At 44.1% G+C, this 21590-nt stretch overlaps 1 protein-coding gene across 5 annotated transcripts; it reads right to left on the bottom strand.

The window, feature by feature from the left end:
- Positions 1–83: 83 nt before the first annotated feature.
- On the bottom strand, positions 84–20574 carry LOC139392885 (integrator complex subunit 13-like). Of its 5 annotated transcripts, none has more exons than XM_071141204.1 (17): positions 20501–20574; positions 19526–19774; positions 19296–19370; positions 18846–19048; positions 8817–8897; positions 8494–8584; positions 8123–8251; positions 6603–6687; positions 6364–6456; positions 6023–6112; positions 5718–5896; positions 4423–4590; positions 4142–4296; positions 3616–3846; positions 1243–1379; positions 835–970; positions 84–365 (listed from the first exon to the last, which is right to left on the bottom strand). In XM_071141204.1, exons 2-17 carry the CDS (start codon positions 19748–19750, stop codon positions 329–331), a joined length of 2115 nt encoding a protein of 704 aa, XP_070997305.1. In that variant the 5' UTR covers positions 19751–19774; positions 20501–20574; the 3' UTR covers positions 84–328. The 5 variants fall into 5 exon arrangements, with proteins under 5 accessions (XP_070997305.1, XP_070997304.1, XP_070997302.1 ...); XM_071141203.1 differs by lacking the exon at positions 20501–20574 and adding an exon at positions 20325–20496; XM_071141201.1 differs by lacking the exon at positions 20501–20574 and adding an exon at positions 20309–20482.
- Positions 20575–21590: the final 1016 nt, after the last annotated feature.

Genomic DNA, 21590 nt, shown 5'->3' with positions numbered 1-21590 from the left:
TTGAGACTTGATGCCAACCATTCGCGGTCACCGTACCATTAACCTAACCATGAGAAAACTAGAACGGCACAGAAAGAAAATACTGCCTGTTGACAACTTTATTGCTTCACACAATATGTGAGCCTATCCATACAAACGTGGGTAGAAAACGAACAAAAATCACTCTAAAAATTACAAAGTCTGACTGCTATCCATTCAACTATGCCTGGTATGGACAGAGTAGGGGAGGACAGTCCATACACCTCAGATTGACATGATCTCTGGTCCAAGCTCATATTCCTGCTGTGGTAAGGTGGAGTGGGTGCATCCTGTATAGAGACAGGTCACATCATCTGGTGGCTTTCCCATTCTCGTGGAGGTCCATTCTGTTAACAGTAGAAACAAAGTCAACTAATTATTTATCATAAGGCCGTCTACTCCATAACAGGTACGGGACAATCAGATTTCAGTCAAGAAAACAAACTACAACATCTCTATCAAACATTATAAACTGGGTGGTACGAGCCCTGAATGCTGATTGGCTGACAGCCGTGGTACATCAGACTGTATACCACGGGTATGACAAAACATGTATCTTTACCACTCAAATTACTTTGGTAACCAGTTTATAATAGCAATAAGGCACCTCTGGGGTTTGTGCTATATGGCCAATATACCACGGCTAAAGGGCTGTATCCAGGCACTCCGCGTTGCATTGTGCATAAGAACAGCCACTAGCCATGGTATATTGGCTATATACACCACACCTCCTCGGGCCTTATTGCTTAATTAGAACTAGGGGCTATAATACACTGTGATGTGGGGAATGGTTATATCCAGTACATTATCACACACCCATTCTCATCTTTAAGGTGCTGGTATAACTCTGCCTTGTTGTTCACAGAGCTGATCCTTCCGGCAAACTCCTGGTGTTTCCTGGAGTTGGCCACAGTGATTCTGTTAGTCCACATGGTGAGCAGGGACACCGGACCTACATTGTAACCACAGGGCGAAAACACACACAGAGACAGAAAGATCAGTGGAAAGGAACAATACTGGTACCTGGCACGCCTAATCAGCGTATTGTCTCTAAATAAAAAAGGTAATACAGTGATGATACAAAACGAATAATAATAATAATAGAATACTACTCATTGCAATGATAACCATGAACGTGGCATTGGACAAACATGCCAGGTCACATCATGGATCTGAGGACAATAAGGTCCACACCAACCAGAAGGGGGGGGGGGGGGCATGCACCTTTGGCTTTTTCAGGTAGTTGAATCTCTTCCAGACGGGGCTTCTTGTTGAGAGGCTCTGGCGAGTCAGGAGAATCCTTTATGACCTCCGACCCCCCCTGCTCCTCCTCCTTTACACGCTCTACCACCCCCTTCAGCCTGGTGAAGGAATCAAATCAAATTTTATTTGTCACATGCGCCGAACAAAACAGGTGTAGTAGACCTTACAGTGAAATGCTTACTTACAAGCCCTTAACCAACAATGCTTTAAGATGTTAACACTTATTAAAAAAATATCTTAAGTAAAAAATTTAAAAGTAGAAAATGGAAAATAAAAGTAACGAATAATTAAAACAGCAGCAGTAAAATAACAAGCGAGGCTATATACAGGGCGCACCTGAACAGAGTCAATGTGCAGGGGCACCGGGTAGTCGAGGTAATTGAGGTAATATGTACATGTAGTTAGAGTTAAAGTGACTATGCATATAATAAAAACATAGAGTAGCAGCAGCGTAAAAGAGGGGTCTGGGTATCCCTTTGATTTGCTGTTCAGGAGTCTTATGGCTTGGGGGTAGAATGCAACACAGTATGACACAGTGACCAGGAGAATACCAGGATAAAATCCTAAACTGGTATATACAGTACCAGTCAAAAGTTGGGACACCTACTCCTTCAAGGGTTTTTCTTTATTTTTGCTATGTTCTACATTGTAGAATAGTGAAGACATCAAAACTATGAAATAACATATATGGAATCATGTAGTAACCAAAAATGTGTTAAACAAATCAAAATATGTTTTATATTTGAGATTCTTCAAAGTAGCCACCCTGCCTTGATGACAGCTTTGCACACTCTTGGCAATATTTCAACCAGCTTCACCAGGAATGCTTTTCCAACAGTCCTGAAGGAGTTCCCACATATGCTGAGCACTTGTTGGCTGCTTTTCCTTCACTCTGCTGTCCAACTCATCCCAAACCATCTCAATTGGGATGAGGTCAGGTGATTGTGGAGGCCAGGTCATCTGATGCAGCACTCTCCTCCTTGGTCAAATAGCCCTTACAAAGCCTGGAAGTGTGTTGGGTAACTGTCCTGTTGAAAAACAAATGATAGTCCCACTAAGCGCAAACCAGATTGGATGGCGTATCGCTGCAGAATGCTGTGGTAGCCATGCTTGTTAAGTGTGCCTTGAATTCTAAATAAATCAGACTGTCACCAGCAAAGCACCCTCAAAGCACCTCCACCATGCTTCTCGGTGGGAACCACACATGCAGAGATAATCTGTTCACCTACTCCACATCTCACAAAGACACGGCGGTTGGAACTGATGGATTCTATTAAAATGTAACATGTTTCAAGATAAACTGTAGTTTGTTTGTATCCTGTTTAGTGAGTATGAATGGAGTTTAGGCCATGAAACTGTGTGTATGCTAATTCAGAAAGGTTGTTGACCTAAATCAGATAAGGGAAAATTGCCTAGGATCACAGAGCAGGGTCAGGCCCAGGACAATGAAGATGGACGGGTTGTGATTCTGACATCTAGCTAAACAACGAGAGGACCATGGACATTCCACAGGGGAAAGGAGGGAACTCATTGCGTTCATAAAATGTATAGCCTACAAGAGGGTGGTGACCAAAAGGAGGGAAGAAGATGAGATGTTTTGTGAACTTTTTAAATGTATGCACTCAGCTGACTGTATCCTTGGTATTAAACACTTGAAACTTCTCTTGAGCTTTTGGGCTCAATTCCTTATTGCAAAGAGGTTGCAATAGCATTTTTCTTTTTACCAGAACCAAAAATCTCAAATTTGGACTCATTAGACCAAAGGACAGATTTCCACCAGTCTAATGTTCATTGCACATGTTTCTTGGCCCAAGCCAATCTCTTCTTATTATTAGTGTCCTTTAGTAGTGGTTTCTTTGCAGCAATTCGACCATGAAGGCCTGATTCACGCAGTCTCCTCTGAACAGTTGATATTTAGATGTGTCTGATAATTGAACTCTGTGAAGCATTTATTTGGGCTGCCATTATTCCTGAGGCTGGTAACTCTAATGAACGTATCCTCTGCATTCCAGGTAACTACCTCATGAAGCTGGTTGAGAGAATGCCAAGAGTGTGCAAAGCTGTCATCAAGGCAATGGGTGGCTACTTTGAAGAATCTCAAATATATTTTGGTATGTTTAACAGTTTTTTGGTTATTACAGGATTCCATATGTGTCATTTCATAGTGTTGATGTCTTCACTATTATTCTACAATGTAGAAAATAGGAAAAATAAAGAAGAACCCTTTGGGACAGAATTTTTTTCAGAATCACAAAGTTGATTGGATGCAGGTCTGTTTTTTAAAACAGTAGGTCAGGTGTGGTTCCAACAAAATGTGTATTGTGTCACCCTGACCTCTCTGACTCCTGCCAGCTCTTGTCCTCTGAATCCTTGTTGATATTCTTCTCTGCCTTGTCCTCCTTGTCCTCCCTCTTCCTCCCCCGTTTCTTCCTCTCCTCCTCCTCGGGGGGTTTGCTGCGGCAGGCGATGATGCAGTCCAGAACCCTCTGGTGTCGCTCACTGCCAGCCACGTGGGTCTTCACCAGAGTCTCCAACTCGTTCCACATGATGCGGTACTGCTCATCCCTAAATCCCGGAGGAGACATTAACCAGTCAGGACAGGAGACCAGGCACACACACTGAACTTATATGCGGTTCCCACCTCCAAACACTCAGGGAGCGACACAGTTACACTTTGACTCTCTCCGGCACACATCCTAAACATACAAACACACACATAAAAACAAACACATACACGCACATACACACACACGCACACACACACACATACGCTGTTCCCACCCCTAAACACTCAAGGTGTGACACTAAGTCACAACATCCGTCTCTCACTGTCTCACACACACACACAGAGACAGACTACCTTTTAGGGCCCTTTCCCCTGGAGCCCACAGTGGAGATGGGAAGAGGGTCGTTCTTCCTCTCCATATCCACCAGGTTGTAAACGGTCTTCTGGCAGGTCAGCAAGTCCTCCTCACTCAGACTCTCCTTCACTATGAGATTAGCCAGCGGAACCACCTGGAACACACACACATAAAATGAACACACAGACAAAATTACACACACGGTTGAAAAATAAACAAACTGAGTGCTGTAAGGTGAACAACTGTGCAGTGTGTGAAGGAAGACTAAGGTCCTGCTCACCGCCTGCATGTTGAAGATGGTGGTCTGGGAGATGATCATTGGCCAATAGCGAGTATAACGCTCCAGCTGGGCTTTGGCCCTCTCCGCCGGGGGCTTCCCACTAGCCTCAGTGTCTGGGGACTCTGGGACAGGAGTCAGACGGTTCTCCCTCATGAACTCCCCAAAGTCCTGCAGCAGACACACCAAAAAGACTGGTATAAAACTTCTGGTCCCACTTTAGAATAAGTGTCTTTTATACCTACCAGTGTTAACATGGTAGTTACATAGACACAGTGTAAATATAAAACATTACAGGTACACATTGTTATATAGAACACAGTACACAGCTGCTATACCAATTTGTTGTTTGTGTGTTTTCACGTTGACATTTTATATGCATTAGATTTGTAAACTAACTCCAATTAGTTGTGACTAAACCTCCTCTGCCCCTTACAGTGATGTAGTAGTCAGTCACTAAGGGGTGGAGGAGGAAGGAGTGGGAGGGGCTTACAGTGATGTGGGCACTAAGGGGTGGAGGAGGAAGGAGTGGGAGGGGCTTACAGTGAAGTGGTCACTAAGGGGTAGAGGAGGACGGGGTGGGAGGGGCTTACAGTAATGTGGTAGTCAGTCACTATGGGGTAGAGGAGGACGGGCTGGGAGGGGCTTACAGTGATGTGGTAGTCAGTCACTATGGGGTAGAGGAGGAAGAGGTGGGAGGGGCTTACAGTGATGTGGTAGTCAGTCACTATGGGGTAGAGGAGGACGGGGTGGGAGGGGCTTACAGTAATGTGGTAGTCAGTCACTATGGGGTAGAGGAGGACGGGGTGGGAGGGGCTTACAGTAATGTGGTAGTCAGTCACTATGGGGTAGAGGAGGATGGGGTGGGAGGGGCTTACAGTGATGTGGTAGTCAGTCACTATGGGGTAGAGGAGGACGGGGTGGGAGGGGCTTACAGTAATGTGGTAGAGGAGGAAGAGGTGGGAGGGGCTTACAGTAATGTGGTAGTCAGTCACTATGGGGTAGAGGAGGACGGGGTGGGAGGGGCTTACAGTAATGTGGTAGTCAGTCACTATGGGGTAGAGGAGGACGGGGTGGGAGGGGCTTACAGTAATGTGGTAGTCAGTCACTATGGGGTAGAGGAGGACGGGGTGGGAGGGGCTTACAGTAATGTGGTAGTCAGTCACTATGGGGTAGAGGAGGATGGGGTGGGAGGGGCTTACAGTGATGTGGTAGTCAGTCACTATGGGGTAGAGGAGGACGGGGTGGGAGGGGCTTACAGTAATGTGGTAGAGGAGGAAGAGGTGGGAGGGGCTTACAGTGATGCGGTAGTCAGTCACCCGGCCCCCGCAGCCCTCGCTAATGGAGGGAGGGTCCTCCAGGGTGGAGCGGGTGCTATTGAGCACGTGCAGGAAGATCTCCCCGCCGTGGCTGCTCAGCATGTGGCTGATGACCTTTGACCCAGACTTCCTGGGCTGCTCCAGCAGCACTGAGCGACCTGCAATGCAATCAATCACCATCTGTATTTCAACTACATTTGTTTGTATTCACCATATGCAAGTAGTATTAACATTTAGGGTAGGTGGTAGAGGCATGGGGTCAGGGCAAAAATATTCAGGCTCACCGTTCAGCAAGAAGTTGGTCAAACACGATGAGGGTCGGCTGTTGACGTCCGTAGGCGAGATCCGATAGGCTCCAGTGCAGTAGTGCAGTTCTGAGCCACCAGTTCACACACAGACACACACGCAAGAAAGATGGGAAATATCCAGATAAGCCAAAGGAGAATATTACATGAAATGCTCTTGGGATTTTGATGTGTCGATACCAAGGATATTTTCAGTCATTTTTCTTTTATCTTTATAATTTCAAACATCACTCAAGCCCCACCTCTACCGGGACTTTACTTTCAGCGTGACGTCAAACATACAAAAAATAACTACGTTTCCCAGGGTTCATGGTGCCTACCTACACTGTTGGTGCGAGGAGTGCACCACTTAAGAGTAACCGTCTCCTTAAGTCCACTGTCTCGACTCGTACTACCAGCCATGTGCAGGTCGCCTGAACAACAGAAAAAGAGGAGAGATGAAAGGGAGAACTGAATGTTTACTGTAGTGGTTTTATGGCCAAGCCACTAAAAGCCACAATAACTTAGTGGCCAAAACAATACAGATTATTTTATTATTATTTATTTTTTTAAACCTCACCACTTTTGAAGAACTCAAGATGGGCGTCCCTGTGATGCAGGAGCTCTACGTCGTAATTGGCTGACGTGTTGGCGTGCTGCTCCTCCTTCACACCCACAGTAGAAGGGGAAGAGAAAAAAAAAACAGACATCAGCGAGGTATTATTTTCATTGACATTGTAGTCATTTGGCAGACGCTCTTATCCTACTTGCAGTAGTGAGTGCCTATCCACTGCTGCCATCAAGACAAACAAACATGGCTGCTTTCTTGTTAACAACAAGGGTTCGAGAAGTACCAGCAAATGCATAAACCACTGATCTTAGCATCGTCTATGTCTCTGGCTCCCTCTCTTCCGTTCTTCCTATAAGGTGATTCCAGTGATGTGAAGATTGACAGCTGTGGTTGTTGCAGTCTAAAGTTTAAGGGTCTGACGTGTATTTCAGTGAAAAGGGCTGTACATGTTTTCTAACCCAGATGAATAACATGGGACTACATGGAGGACAAAAACATTTGGGGCGAAAGTCTACATCTACCTGCCTATCATGGCTAAGGACTAAATGACTTACTATTCAAATGAGAGAAAAAAAGAGAGGAAAGAGAGAGGGAAAGGAAAGGAGGGACAGAGGGTGGTCTGATACCAATACGTACTACTCAACACAGCACAAAGGACCACAACAAGACACTACAAGGAGGGACTGCGACCAATCAACTCTGAGGTAGAGAAGGCACCAACAAGGAGTCAGACAGGACATGAGGCCGGGGGGGGGGGGGGGGGGGGGCAAACTACAGGGCACGTAATGCGTACATTCTCATCCACCAAACATGCTAACACTCTCAACTCTGATTGGCTGCTGGAATGTAACGTGGACAATCGGCGGTCAATCAAAAGTGAGGGCCGTTGAGTGTCCGATGGATGGACAAAACCAATCCACACAGCCTTGCGTTCTGCGGTCCCTCTTGGTGTGTGTTTAAGAGTACTGACCTGCTCGCAAACATTTAATGTGGGCTAGCAAAACAGAAAATACAGCATGAAAACAGCAGCGGTTCCAAGAGTCATTTCAACATGATGATGAAGAAAGAACAGTGTGTAAAATCATAGTGCAAAATGGCTGACGGGGAAGAAGAAGGAAGTTTGTGACATTTTGGGCCCGAGGATGGGGTGGGGCAAGGTTAGGGTATCAGAAGGTTGAGGCGAGTGAAGCGATAGGTGCATTGGGTGGAAGGGCCAACAGAAATGTGTAATGTGTTGGTTTGTGGATGCAGAGAAAATAAGTGGGCGGGTCAGGATAGGTCATTTTGCAGACGGGACGTCGCCCTTTTCAAAAACTCGTCCAGCCGTCAAAAATAGCCCACCTTATTCCTTAAATAACTAATCTAACATCAGTCATGACATGAAGGAGGCGGGACAATAGTTAACTCAAGACTGCTGGGACACAGCCCTGAAGGAAGTAATGGGTGGGAGTCAGTGAAAAGGGTGAAAGGTTATAGATGGGGCTGGTGAAGGCCTGAACTTTGGGAGAGCTAGAGGACAGAAGACGTACCTTCATTGGGATGTTGGTGATGGTGGTGGAGGCAAGGTCAAAGTGCTGCTGCACTAGAATGTTGAGTTTTGTGGCCAGGTGCCTCCCTGCCCGCACACTGTGAACCTCGCTGGTCAGCAGAGAGGAGACCTGTCGGTACAGAGGAGGACTACGTAGGACTAACACTAACAGAGTAGCATGACATGTTTTATTGTATGGCATCTCTATAGAACTTGGTAACTACAGCATGTGGAAATGAGCACACGTTAACAGGATACTAACAGTATATTTTATCTACATCAGATTAAGTATGCGTTGATATGACAAAGTGTGTTTTAGACTAGGTGAAAACAGAGTCAATTTAATGCAACCCTGAGCAGGTTTAAACGTACCTCTTTCTTTGGCCGATCTGAGACCAGGGTGTCCTCTCCTTGAGGGAAGATGTGGACGAGCACCAGCTCACACTGCTGGATAGACATCAGTCTGAAACACAGAGACACATTGGAATGCATCGGGAGGATTCAAGACACTTCCTTAGGATCCTCTCAAAGCCCTTCTAAGATGCCCAATGAAATTAACCCAGTCTAACAAGTCTCCTCCTCTAAATCCATTTGAATTCTACCATCAAAAATCTGACTTCTAGAGTTTAGAGTTAATCTTTTATCCACACTAAAGAGTGTAAAAACAGTGTTATTCTCTTCTCAATCTCTCATACCTGTCTGAGCCTGCTGCCATCTTGTTTTGCTCTAGAATGGTCTCTTGCACACAGTCCTCCAGCATTCGCACATGGGTGTCACTGTGTAACAGACAGAAACACACAATACCCCATTAGGACTTCCATGGATGCCTTCAAAGATGGGCATTACTTCAGTATCTACAGGTTCTCAATTAATAGCCAGGTTTAACAGAATCAATAAATCATCTCTTTTGGTACGGTCCTTCGGTGGCTCGCTTTTGGAGACAGGTCCTAGAGTGGTTAATGTCTGTGTTCAGAGGGACCTACAAACAGTACTGTTAGGAGATCTGGGAAAACCAGCATCAATCATTGGTAAATATGAGTATTTATTTTAAGGGAAATCTTGGTACAAACAGAGAGGTTCAAGACCTTTGTAAGTCTTCACAGTAAAATAGAAGAATGTATTGCAAAAGGAAATATTAAAACCGGCACCAATTACCATATCCCGTTCAAAGGCACAACTATTTTGTCTTTCCCATTTACCCTCTGAATGACGAATACACAATCCATGTCTCAAGGCTTATCAATCCTTCCTTCTTTCATCTATACCATGGCTCCACAACCCTGTTCCTGGAGCGCTACCCTCCTGTATGTTTTGTTCCAACCCCCGTTGTAACTAACCGATTCATTTTATCAACCAGCTAATTATGAGAATCAGGTGTGCTAGATTAGGGTTGGAGAGAAAACTTGCAGGACAGTAGCTCACCAGGAACAGTGTGGAGAGCCCTGATCTACACTGATTGATACCAAAATGGCGCCGGAGGAGGTGGCCGCCGTTTTACGGTCTCCTAACCAATTGTGCTATGATGTGTTTTTTTTCCCGCGATATTTGTACATTATTTTGTACATAATGTTTCTGCAACCGTATCTTACGGAAGAAAAGGGCTTCTGGATATCAGGGCAGCGATCACTCACCTCGGATTAGACAAAGATTTCTTCAACAACAACAACAAGCGGGACTCACACGATATTCTCCAAACACCCCACAGGGCAGACATCCCAATTATTCGCAAAAGGAAGCGACGCAGAGGACGAAGAGCCGGATGCCTCGTCCGGACCCGCAGAAAACAACTAGGAAAGCTGCCGTTATCGTCAATATTACTCGCCAGTGTGCAATCATTGGACAATAAACTAGACGAGGTACGATCACGAATATCCTACCAACAGGACATCAAAAACTGTAATATCCTTTGCTTCATGGAATCGTGGTTGAATGACGACATGGATATTCAGCTAGCGGGATACACGCTGCACCGGCAGGATAGAACAACACACTCTGGTAAGAGGAGGGGGGGCGGGCTGTGCATATTTGTAAACAACAGCTGGTGTACGAAATCTAAGGAAGTCTCTAGATTTTGCTCGCCTGAAGTAGAGTATATTGTGATAAACTGCAGGCCACACTACTTGCCTAGAGAATTCTCAGCTATACTTTTCATGGCTGTTTATTTACCACCACAGACAGATGCTGGCACTAAGACCGCACTCAGTCAGCTGTATAAGGAAATAAGCAAACAGGAAACCACTCACCCAGAGGCGGCGCTCCTAGTGGCCGGAGACTTTAATGCAGGGAAACTTAAATCTACCAAACCTCTATCAACATGTTAAATGTACAACCAGAGGGAAAAAAATTCTAGATCACCTGTACTCCACACACAGAGACGCGTACAAAGCTCTCCCTCGCCCTCCATTTGGTCAATCTGACTATAACTCTATCCTCCGGATTCCTGCTTACAAGCAAACATTAAAGCAGGAAGCACCAGTGACTCTGTCTATAAAAAAATGGTCAGATGAAGCAGATGCTAAACTACAGGACTGCTTTGCTATCACAGACTGGAACATGTTCCGGGATTCTTCCGATAAAATTGAGGAACACACCACATCAGTCACTGGCTTTATCAATAACTGCATTGAGGACGTCGTCCCCACAGTGACTGTACATACATACCCCAACCAGTTGATGGAATTTATGAATGACTAGAATAATCCACCCTGAAGCCGTATAATCGTATGAGTATGAAATTGATTTGAATGATGTATGACCATAGTCTGTACAATATGTCTACAAACCTTATTTGAATAACAGACAGACTGTCTGAGCAAGATTCAGTGCCGACCTTGGCTGGGGCCACAGAGTACTTTCCAGTCTCCCTATCTTGAGGGAGGAGGGGGAGTAAGTCTCACGGAATCCCCTAATCTTTGTCGGCTGGGTAGCAGGACATTGTGTGGTAAGGTTGGTGAGAAAATGTGTGAGTATGGTTGTGTTAGTGTGAATGTGTGTGAGTGTGTTAGTGTGAATGTGTGTGTGGATGTTTGTGAATGTGTGTTGTTTTGTACAATAGAGCAGCGCGCTCTCGTAAATAAACTTTCTGACTATCGTAGCTGGGCCTCCGTCTGATTCATTTCAACCAGTTTCTTACAAATTCTGGATTTCAGGCTGAGTAATTAATTGAATTGGGTTTATGAACGGTGAGAACATAACTTGAGACACCATGGATTACAGGCAACATTCGCACTGAGCTAAAGGGTAGAGCTGCCACTTTCAAGGTGCGGCACTCTAACCCGGAAGCTTACAAGAAATCCCACTATGCCCTGCAACGAACCATCAAACAGGCAAAGAGTCAATAAAGGGCTAAAATTGAATCGTACTACACCGGCTCCGACGCTCGTCGGATGTGGCAGGGCTTGCAAACTATTACAGACTACAAAGGGAAGCACAGCCGCGAGCTGCCCAGTGACACGAGCCTACCAGACGAGCTAAATCACTTCTATGCTCGCTTCGAGGCAAGCAACACTGAGGCATGCATGAGAGCATCAGCTGTTCCAGATGACTGTGTGATCACGCTCTCCGTAGCCGATGTGAGTAAGACCTTTAAACAGGTCAACATACACAAGGCTGCAGGGCCAGATGGATTACCAGGATGTGTGCTCCGGGCATGTGCTGACCAACGGGCAGGTGTCTTCACTGACATTTTCAACATGTCCCTGATTGAGTCTGTAATACCAACATGCTTCAAGCAGACCACCATAGTCCCTGTGCCCAAGAACACAAAGGCAATCTGCCTAAATGACTACAGACTCGTAGCACTCACGTCCGTAGCCATGAAGTGCTTTGAAAGGCTGGTAATCGCTCATATCAACACCATTATCCCAGAAACCCTAGACCCACTCCAATTTGCATACCGCCCAAACAGATCCACAGATGATGCAATCTCTATTGCACTCCACACTGCCCTTTCCCAACTGGACAAAAGGAACACCTATGTGAGAATGCTGTTCATTGACTACAGCTCAGCGTTCAACATCAGTGTCCTCAAAGCTCATCACCAAGCTAAGGATCCTGGGACTAAACACCTCCCTCTGCAACTGGATCCTGGACTTCCTGACAGGCCGTCCCCAGGTGGTGAGGGTAGGTAGCAACACATCTGCCACGCTGATCCTCAACACTGGAGCTCCCCAGGGGTGCGTGCTCAGTCCCCTCCTGTACCCCCTGTTCACCCACGACTGCATGGCCAGGCACGACTCCAACACCATCATTAAGTTTGCTGACGACACAACAGTGGCAGGCCTGATCACAGACAACGACGATACAGCCTATAGGGAGGAGGTCAGAGACCTGGCCGGATGGTGTCAGAATAACAACCTATCCCTCATCGTAACCAAGACTAAAGAGATGATTGTGGACTACAGAAAAAGGAGCACCGAGCACTTCCCCATTCTCATCGACAGGGCTGTAGTGGAGCAGGTTGAGAGCTTCAAATTCCTTGGTGTCCACATCAACAACAAACTAGATTGGTCCAAACACACCAAGACAGTCGTGAAGAGGGCACGACAAAGCCTATTCCCCCTCAGGAAACTAAAATGATTTGGCATGGGTCCTGAGATCCTCAAAAGGTTCTACAGCTGCAACATCGAGAGCATCCTGACCAGTTGCATCACTGCCTGGTACGGCAATTGCTCGCCCTCCGACCGCAAGGCACTTCAGAGGGTAGTGCGTATGGCCCATTATATCAATGGGGCAAAGCTGCCTGCCATCCAGGACCTCTACACCAGGCAGTGTCAGAGGATAGCCCTAAAAATTGTCAAAGACACCAGCCACCCCAGTCACAGACTGTTCTCTCTACTACCGCATGGCAAGCAGTACCGGAGTGCCAAGTCTAGGACAAAAAGGCTTCTCAACAGTTTTTTACCCCCAAGCCATAAGACTCCTGAACAAGTAACCAAATGGTTACCCGGACTATTTGCATTGTGTGCCCCCCCAATGCCTCTTTTACGCTGCTGCTACTCTCTGTTTATCTTATATGCATAGTCACTTTAACTATACATTCATGTACATACTACCTAAATTGGCCTGACCAACCAGTGCTCCTGCACATTGGCTAAACGGGCTATCTGCATTGTGTCCCACCACCTGCCAACCCCTCTTTTTACACTTCTGCTACTCTGTTCATCATATATGCATAGTCACTTTAACGATACCTGCGTGTACATACTACCTCAATAAGCCTGACTAACAGGTGTCTGTATATAGCCTTGCTACTCTTTTTTCAAAATGTCTTTTTACTGTTGTTTAATTTATTTACTTACCTACATACACACACCTTTTTTTTCTCGCATCATTGTAAGTAAGCATTTCACTGTAAGGTGAAATACCTGTTGTATTCGGCGCACGTGACAAATAAACTTTGATTTGAAGTGGATCATGAAGTGAAATCAATAAGGGATCATAGCTTTCACCTCGATTCACTTGATCAGTTTATGTCAGGGTTCCCCAATTGCCGGCCCGTGGGACAAATGTAATTTGACCCCAAAAATTATATGAACAGTAAAAAAAAAAAGTTACAAAAATATTTTTGGACATAAAAGACCAGGAAATCATCTCCGTCATTTTAATTTTGGAAATCTGTTCCAAAGTATTCCCACGCATAATAGAAATATGTAATTGTATACAAAAATCAGTAAGGTTTGAAGTGTTTATGTTTCAGACTTCTGTTTGAGTTTCTTGCGGTCAATGTGCAGTCTATATATTATTTGTAATTATGTTCCAGCCCCCTGAACATAAAAAAATAAAAAATATTGGCCTGCAGCTAAATCCAGTTGATGATCCCTGGTCTATGTAAAGTACACTCAGTGTATATATAGAATTGTAATGTTTTCCCCAGGTCCTCCAACTAGGGGAGAGGGGGGTAGGGGAATAATACAAAAAAAAGTATATATATATATATATATATATATATATATTATATATATATATATATATATATACATACACACAGTGCCTTGCGAAAGTATTCGGCCCCCTTGAACTTTGCGACCTTTTGCCACAAACATAAAGATATAAAACTGTATTTTTTTTGTGAAGAATCAACAACAAGTGGGACACAATCATGAAGTGGAACGACATTCATTGGATATTTCAAACTTTTTTAACAAATCAAAAACTGAAAAATTGGGCGTGCAAAATTATTTGGCCCCTTTACTTTCAGTGCAGCAAACTCTCTCCAGAAGTTCAGTAAGGATCTCTGAATGATCCAATGTTGACCTAAATGACTAATGATGATAAATACAATCCACCTGTGTGTAATCAAGTCTCCGTATAAATGCACCTGCACTGTGATAGTCTCAGAGGTCCGTTAAAAGCGCAGAGAGCATCATGAAGAACAAGGAACACACCAGGCAGGTCCGAGATACTGTTGTGAAGAAGTTTAAAGCCGGATTTGGATACAAAAATATTTCTCAAGCTTTAAACATCCCAAGGAGCACTGTGCAAGCGATAATATTGAAATGGAAGGAGTATTAGACCACTGCAAATCTACCAAGACCTGGCCGTCCCTCTAAACTTTCAGCTCATACAAGGAGAAGACTGATCAGAGATGCAGCCAAGAGGCCCATGATCACTCTGGATGAACTGCAGAGATCTACAGCTGAGGTGGGAGACTCTGTCCATAGGACAACAATCAGTCGTATATTGCACAAATCTGGCCTTTATGGAAGAGTGGCAAGAAGAAAGCCATTTCTTAAAGATATCCATAAAAAGTGTCGTTTAAAGTTTGCCACAAGCCACCTGGGAGACACACCAAACATGTGGAAGAAGGTGCTCTGGTCAGATGAAACCAAAATTGAACTTTTTGGCAACAATGCAAAACGTTATGTTTGGCGTAAAAGCAACACAGCTGAACACACCATCCCCACTGTCAAACATGGTGGTGGCAGCATCATGGTTTGGGCCTGCTTTTCTTCAGCAGGGACAGGGAAGATGGTTAAAATTGATGGGAAGATGGATGGAGCCAAATACAGGACCATTCTGGAAGAAAACCTGATGGAGTCTGCAAAAGACCTGAGACTGGGACGGAGATTTGTCTTCCAACAAGACAATGATCCAAAACATAAAGCAAAATCTACAATGGAATGGTTCAAAAATAAACATATCCAGGTGTTAGAATGGCCAAGTCAAAGTCCAGACCTGAATCCAATTGAGAATCTGTGGAAAGAACTGAAAACTGCTGTTCACAAATGCTCTCCATCCAACCTCACTGAGCTTGAGCTGTTTTGCAAGGAGGAATGGGAAAACATTTCAGTCTCTCAATGTGCAAAACTGATAGAGACATACCCCAAGCGACTTACAGCTGTAATCGCAGCAAAAGGTGGCGCTACAAAGTATTAACTTAAGGGGGCTGAATAATTTTGCACGCCCAATTTTTCAGTTTTTGATTTGTTAAAAAAGTTTGAAATATCCAATAAACGTTGTTCCACTTCATGATTGTGTCCCACTTGTTGTTGATTCTTCACAAAAAAATACAGTTTTATATCTTTATGTTTGAAGCCTGAAATGTGGCAAAAGGTCGCAAAGTTCAAGGGGGCCGAATACTTTCGCAAGGCACTGTATATATATATATACAGTACCAGTCTAAAGTTTGGACACACCTACTCATTCAAGGGTTTTTATTTATTTGTACTATTTTCAACAATGTATGAAATAACACAAATGGAATCACGTAGTAAATCAAAATATATTTTATATTTGAGATTCTTCAAAGTAGCCACCCTTTGCCTTGATGACAGCTTTGCACACTCTTGGCATTCTCTCCACCAGCTTCAAGAGGTCACCTGGAATGCATTTCAATTAACAGGTGTGCCTCAAAAGTTAATTTGTGGAATTTCTTTCCTTCTTAATGTGTTTGATAGCCCTATTTGGTAAAGTCCACATTATGGCAAGAACAGCTCAAATAAACAAAGAGAAATGACAGTCCACCATTACTTTAAGCTTCAATGCCATACAGCACTCCTTCCGTGGCCTCCAACTGCTCTTAAATGCTAGTAAAACCAAATGCATGCTTTTCAACCGTTCACTGCCTGCACCCGCACGCCTGACCAGCATCACCACCCTGGATGGTTCCGACCTTGAATATGTGGACATCTATAAGTACCTAGGTGTCTGGCTAGACTCTAAACTCTCCTTCCAGACCCATATCAAACATCTCCAATCGAAAATCAAATCAAGAGTCGGCTTTCTATTCCGCAACAAAGCCTCCTTCACTCACGCCGCCAAACTTACCCTAGTAAAACTGACTATCCTACCGATCCTCGACTTCGGCGATGTCATCTACAAAATTGCTTCCAACACTCTACTCAGCAAACTGGATGCAGTTTATCACAGTGCCATCCGTTTTGTCACTAAAGCACCTTATACCACCCACCACTGCGACTTGTATGCTCTAGTCGGCTGGCCCTCGCTACATATTCGTCGCCAGACCCACTGGCTCCAGGTCATCTACAAGTCCATGCTAGGTAAAGCTCCGCCTTATCTCAGTTCACTGGTTACGATGGCAACACCCATCCGTAGCACACGCTCCAGCAGGTGTATCTCACTGATCATCCCTAAAGCCAACACCTCATTTGGCCGCCTTTCGTTCCGGTTCTCTGCTGCCTGTGACTGGAACGAATTGCAAAAATCGCTGAAGTTGGAGACTTTTATCTCCCTCACCAACTTCAAACATCTGCTATCTGAGCAGCTAACCGATCGCTGCAGCTGTACATAGTCTATTGGTAAATAGCCCACCCATTTTCACCTACCTCATCCCCATACTGTTTTTATTTATTTATTTTTTCTGCTCTTTTGCACACCAATATCTCTACCTGTACATAACCATCTGATCATTTATCACTCCAGTGTTAATCTGCATAATTGTAATTATTTGCCTACCTTCTCATGCCTTTTGCACACAATGTATATATAGACTCCCCTTTTTTCTACTGTGTTATTGACTTGTTAATTGTTTACTCCATGTGTAACTCTGTGTTGTCTGTTCACACTGCTATGCCTTATCTTGGCCAGGTCACAGTTGCAAATGAGAACTTGTTCTCAACTAGCCTACCTGGTTAAATAAAGGTGAAATAAAAAAAAATAAAAAAAATAAGACATAAGCCAGCAGCATACCACCCTGCATTCTACTGCTGGCTTGCTTCTAAAGCTAAGCAGAGTTGGTCCTGGTTGGTACCTGGATGGGAGACCAGATGTTGCTGGAAGAAGTGCTGGAGTGCCAGTAGGAGGCCCCCTTTCCTCTGGTCTAAAAAAAATATCCCAATGCCCCAGGGCAGTAACTGGGGACATTGCCCTGTGTGGGGCGCCATCTTTCGGATGGGACGTTAAATAGCTGTCCTGACTCTCTGTGGTCACTAAAGATCCCATGGCACTTATTTTAAGAGTAGGGGTGTTAACCCCAGCGTCCTGGCTAAAATTCCAATCTGGCCTTCATACCATCACGGTCACCTAATCATTCCCAGTTTACAATTGGCTCTTTCATCCCTCTCCCCTGTAACTATTCCCTAGGTTGTTGCTGTAAATGAAAATGTGTTCTCAGTCAACTTACCTGGTTAAATAAAAAAAGATCAGTCAATCTGGAAAATGTCAAGAACTTTGAAAGTTTCTTCAAGTGCAGTCACAAAAACCATCATAGACTATCATGGAACTGGCTCTCATGAGGACCACCACAGGAAAGGAAGACCCAGAGTTACCTCTGCTACGGAGGATAAATTCATTTGAGTTACCAGCCTCAGAAATTGCAGCCCAAATAAATGGGTTCAAGAGTTCAAGACACATCTCAACACCAACTGTTCAAAGGAGACTGTGTGAATCAGGTCTTCATGGTCGAATTGCTGCAAAGAAACCACTACTAAAGTACACCAATAAGACACAAGCAATGGACATTAGACCAGTGGAAACGTGTCTTTGCGAGACATGGTGTGAGTGAACAGATGATCTCCGCATGTGTATTTCTCACTGTAAAACATGGAAGATGAGGCATTATGGTGCTTTGCTGGTGGCAGTCTGATTTATTTAGAATTCAAGGCCCACTTAACCAGCATGGCTACTGCAGCAATACGCCATCCCATCTGGTTTACGCTTAGTGGGACTACCATTTGTTTTTCAACAGGACAATGACTCAACACACCTCCAGGCTGTGTAAGGGCTATTTGACCAAGAAGGAGAGTGATGGAGTGCTGCATCAGATGACCTGGCCTCCACAATCACCCGACCTCAACACAATTGAGATGGTTTGGGATGAGTTGGACCGCAGAGTGAAGGAAAAGCAGCTCAGAATATGTGGGAGCTCCAAGACTGTTGGAAAAGCATTCCAGGTAATTTCTGGTTGAGAGAATGCCAAGAGTGTACAAAGCTGTCATTAAGGCAAAGGTTTTAAAAATCTCAAAATATATTTAGATTTTTTTTAACACTTTTTTGGTTACTACATGATTCCATATGTGTTATTTTATAGTTTTGATGTCTTCACTATTATTCTACAATGTAGAAAATAGTAAAAAATAAAGAAAAACCTGTGAATGAGTAGGTGTCCAAACTTTTGACTGGTACTTTATAAAAGGGGATTTGAAATTATTCAAGTAATGTTATTTGATAGTATCAAATATTTCTGTTAATTTCATAGCTGATCTATCCCTTAAAAAATGGTATTATAAGAAATAAACAGGTTTATTAACTATGTTCATGTTTACCTCTTGGCGTTTGTGAGGCAGATAATGCGTCCCCTGTTGGCCACCCTGTCAGCCGTGTCCATGAGGGTGGTGCGTGCCTCGTGCTGGTACTCAGTGATCTTACACAGTGACTCCACCGCTGCCACCAGGCCGTGCAGGACACTGCAACACTCAGGGTCCTCCTGCGGGTTAGGTGGACCCACAGCTGCCAGAGCAGACATGAGCTATCACATGCATACAAAGGGAAGAAGGTTAAGTCAACCATACATTACAACAAAACCTCAATCTCGACAGGATTGGTTAAACTCAAAATGAGACAATAAGATTGGTAGTAGTGTCGTGAGTGGTGCAAAAACAAAAAGGTGTAGACTTTCAACAATGGATTGTAAATCACTAATTCTATGATTCTAAGCAAAATTGATTCCCTGTTGATAAATAAGCATCCATCTCGCGAAGATGGAAATAAAGTACCTCATGAGTGCTTTGGTCCTCTTGCCTCCAGCTGTTCAGAATATGGAACTCTGAATCACTCACAATGTAGTTGATCTGAAACATAACCACTGAAGCAATATAATGTGCTGTGCCCAACTCGGAATATGAATGAACACAGACGAGTTGGCAACCGCACAGATAGACTATACTCTGTTCTGACCTTGGCTAAAACAGACTAGACCGCCAGGCTATGGGATGGAGGGACTCACCAGTTTCCTGAGGGGGTAAACGTCATAGAGGATGCGGCAGTACTCCATGGAGCACTCCACAGCACAAGTCCACAGGGACTTGGACACTGGGGCCAGCGGGATCATGCCCTGACCACGGCTTTTTGTCAGCACGTCACACTCCACCTGCTGCCGACAGGACTCTGCCATGTAAGGGCAGTGGTCGACCACGAAGGCCGTCTTGTGGGAGACTGAGAACATCTTCATCTCTGGTTCAGCCCTGTGTGAGTTCTGCAGAGGTGATCGGAGGAAAAATTGAGTCTGGTGTTAAGATACCATCTCTTCTTAATTTAGATGAAAAGAGCAAGCCACCAGTAACGTTAGCTAGCTACAGCATACGTAGACACCAATTTACATTGCTAATATATACTGTAGCTAACTAGGCTAGAGAAACATTCCCTATGACAATGTCCTATAGCTATAGATTTAGCTTGCTAACGTTAGTTGGCTAAGATAAGTTACCCCGGCCCCTGCAATGTCGTTAGGATAACGGTCGTTAGCTAGCTTGCTTACTTAACTTGTATAGCTAGATTTACTTAGTAGCGTTAGCTAGCCAGATAGTTTCTAGACCAATTAAAACACTTCATTGCTACGTTCGCTAGCTAGCTAAGTAGTGGGTGAGCAGTCTGCAGAAGTACCTGGGACCAAGGCGCGTCGATTTGCTGCCGTTAACCCAAGCTAATGTTAGTTTAGTTTGCTAGCCAGATTAGCTATCAAACATAGTTAGCTAACAAATTAGTCTAAAATAAAGTCAGATTTTCACACCATATAGCACCCGTACTGTATGATTCCTTTCCACCAACGAAAATACTGATTGTAGTTGTACAACTAAGTTAATAGCTATCTATCTAGGTAATAAAACGACATAATGCTGGAGCAAAATAATCAAAAGCGGACGTAGCCGTAGATGTTATTGATGGAACTATGTCCGTCGGGTATGGATGTTCCGTGTCTTACTTCAACATCTTTTCATGGTTCCTGTCTTCTTTGCTTAGAGACATTGAGCAGGGTTCCCCAAGTAGAGGCCCGCGGACCAAATGTAGTTTTATTTGACCCCCCCAAGATTTCTGAATTTTCATTGTTGGACATAAAAGACTGTAAAACACCAGGAAATCAGCTCCAATTGATTTTAATTTTGGAAATATGTCCCAAAGTATTCACACTCATATTTTGTATTTATTTAACAAGGAAAGTCAGTTTAGAACAAATTATTATTTACAATGACGGCCTACCGGGGCCGCGTACTGCGTTGTTCCAAGGCAGAAGGACAGGTTTTCGGTTACTGGCCCAACGCTCTAACCACTAGGCTACCTGCCGCCACGTATGTGATTGTATACCAAAAAAAATATACATTTATATAGCACTTATCTACGGACTGAGCAACCATTTTTGTGTCAGAACGTTCACCACACATCAGCTATCAGGTGGAGAAGTTATGAGTGATGGATGCCAATTAGAGTGATGGATGCCAATTAGGAATGAGGGGGATGATTAGGCGGTCATGATGGAATGTGGCCAAGTTGGGAATTTAGCCATGACACCGGGGTGAAAACCCATACTCTTAAAATAAACTTCATGGGATTTTGACTAGCCACAGAGTCAGGACTCCAGTTTTAATGTCCCATCCGAAAGAAGGCACCCAATGTTCCCAACTGTAATCAAGGTTTGAAATGATTCTGTTTTAGTCAAATATTATATATGTTTAGGCTTCTTGCGGTCAATTTGAAGTCTACAAAAACGTTTTTATTATGTTCCGCCCCCAAGACCATCTCAAGAATAAAATGGCCCATGGCTGAATCTAGCTGATGATCCCTGGTGTTGAAAATGTGCGCAATCAATGTGCAGCATATGACGCGTTCAATATTAAATATTTTTCATTTTATCATATAAATCATGTATTTCGACAAATATTGTATTTGCTTTCATTTAAATTTGTCATCATGGCTATACTCTGTATTCTGATAAGAAAGGTTATAACAATATTTGTCGGGGCACTATTATGATGGGGAACAGTATCTATTTGATAGGGAACAGTATAAGGAACAGT

The sequence above is a fragment of the Oncorhynchus clarkii genome, chromosome 33 (genome assembly GCF_045791955.1).
Source record: "Oncorhynchus clarkii lewisi isolate Uvic-CL-2024 chromosome 33, UVic_Ocla_1.0, whole genome shotgun sequence".
Classification (NCBI taxonomy): domain Eukaryota; kingdom Metazoa; phylum Chordata; class Actinopteri; order Salmoniformes; family Salmonidae; genus Oncorhynchus; species Oncorhynchus clarkii.
Note: the sequence above shows the minus strand (reverse complement) of the source record. Positions and strands in the feature narration are given on the sequence as shown.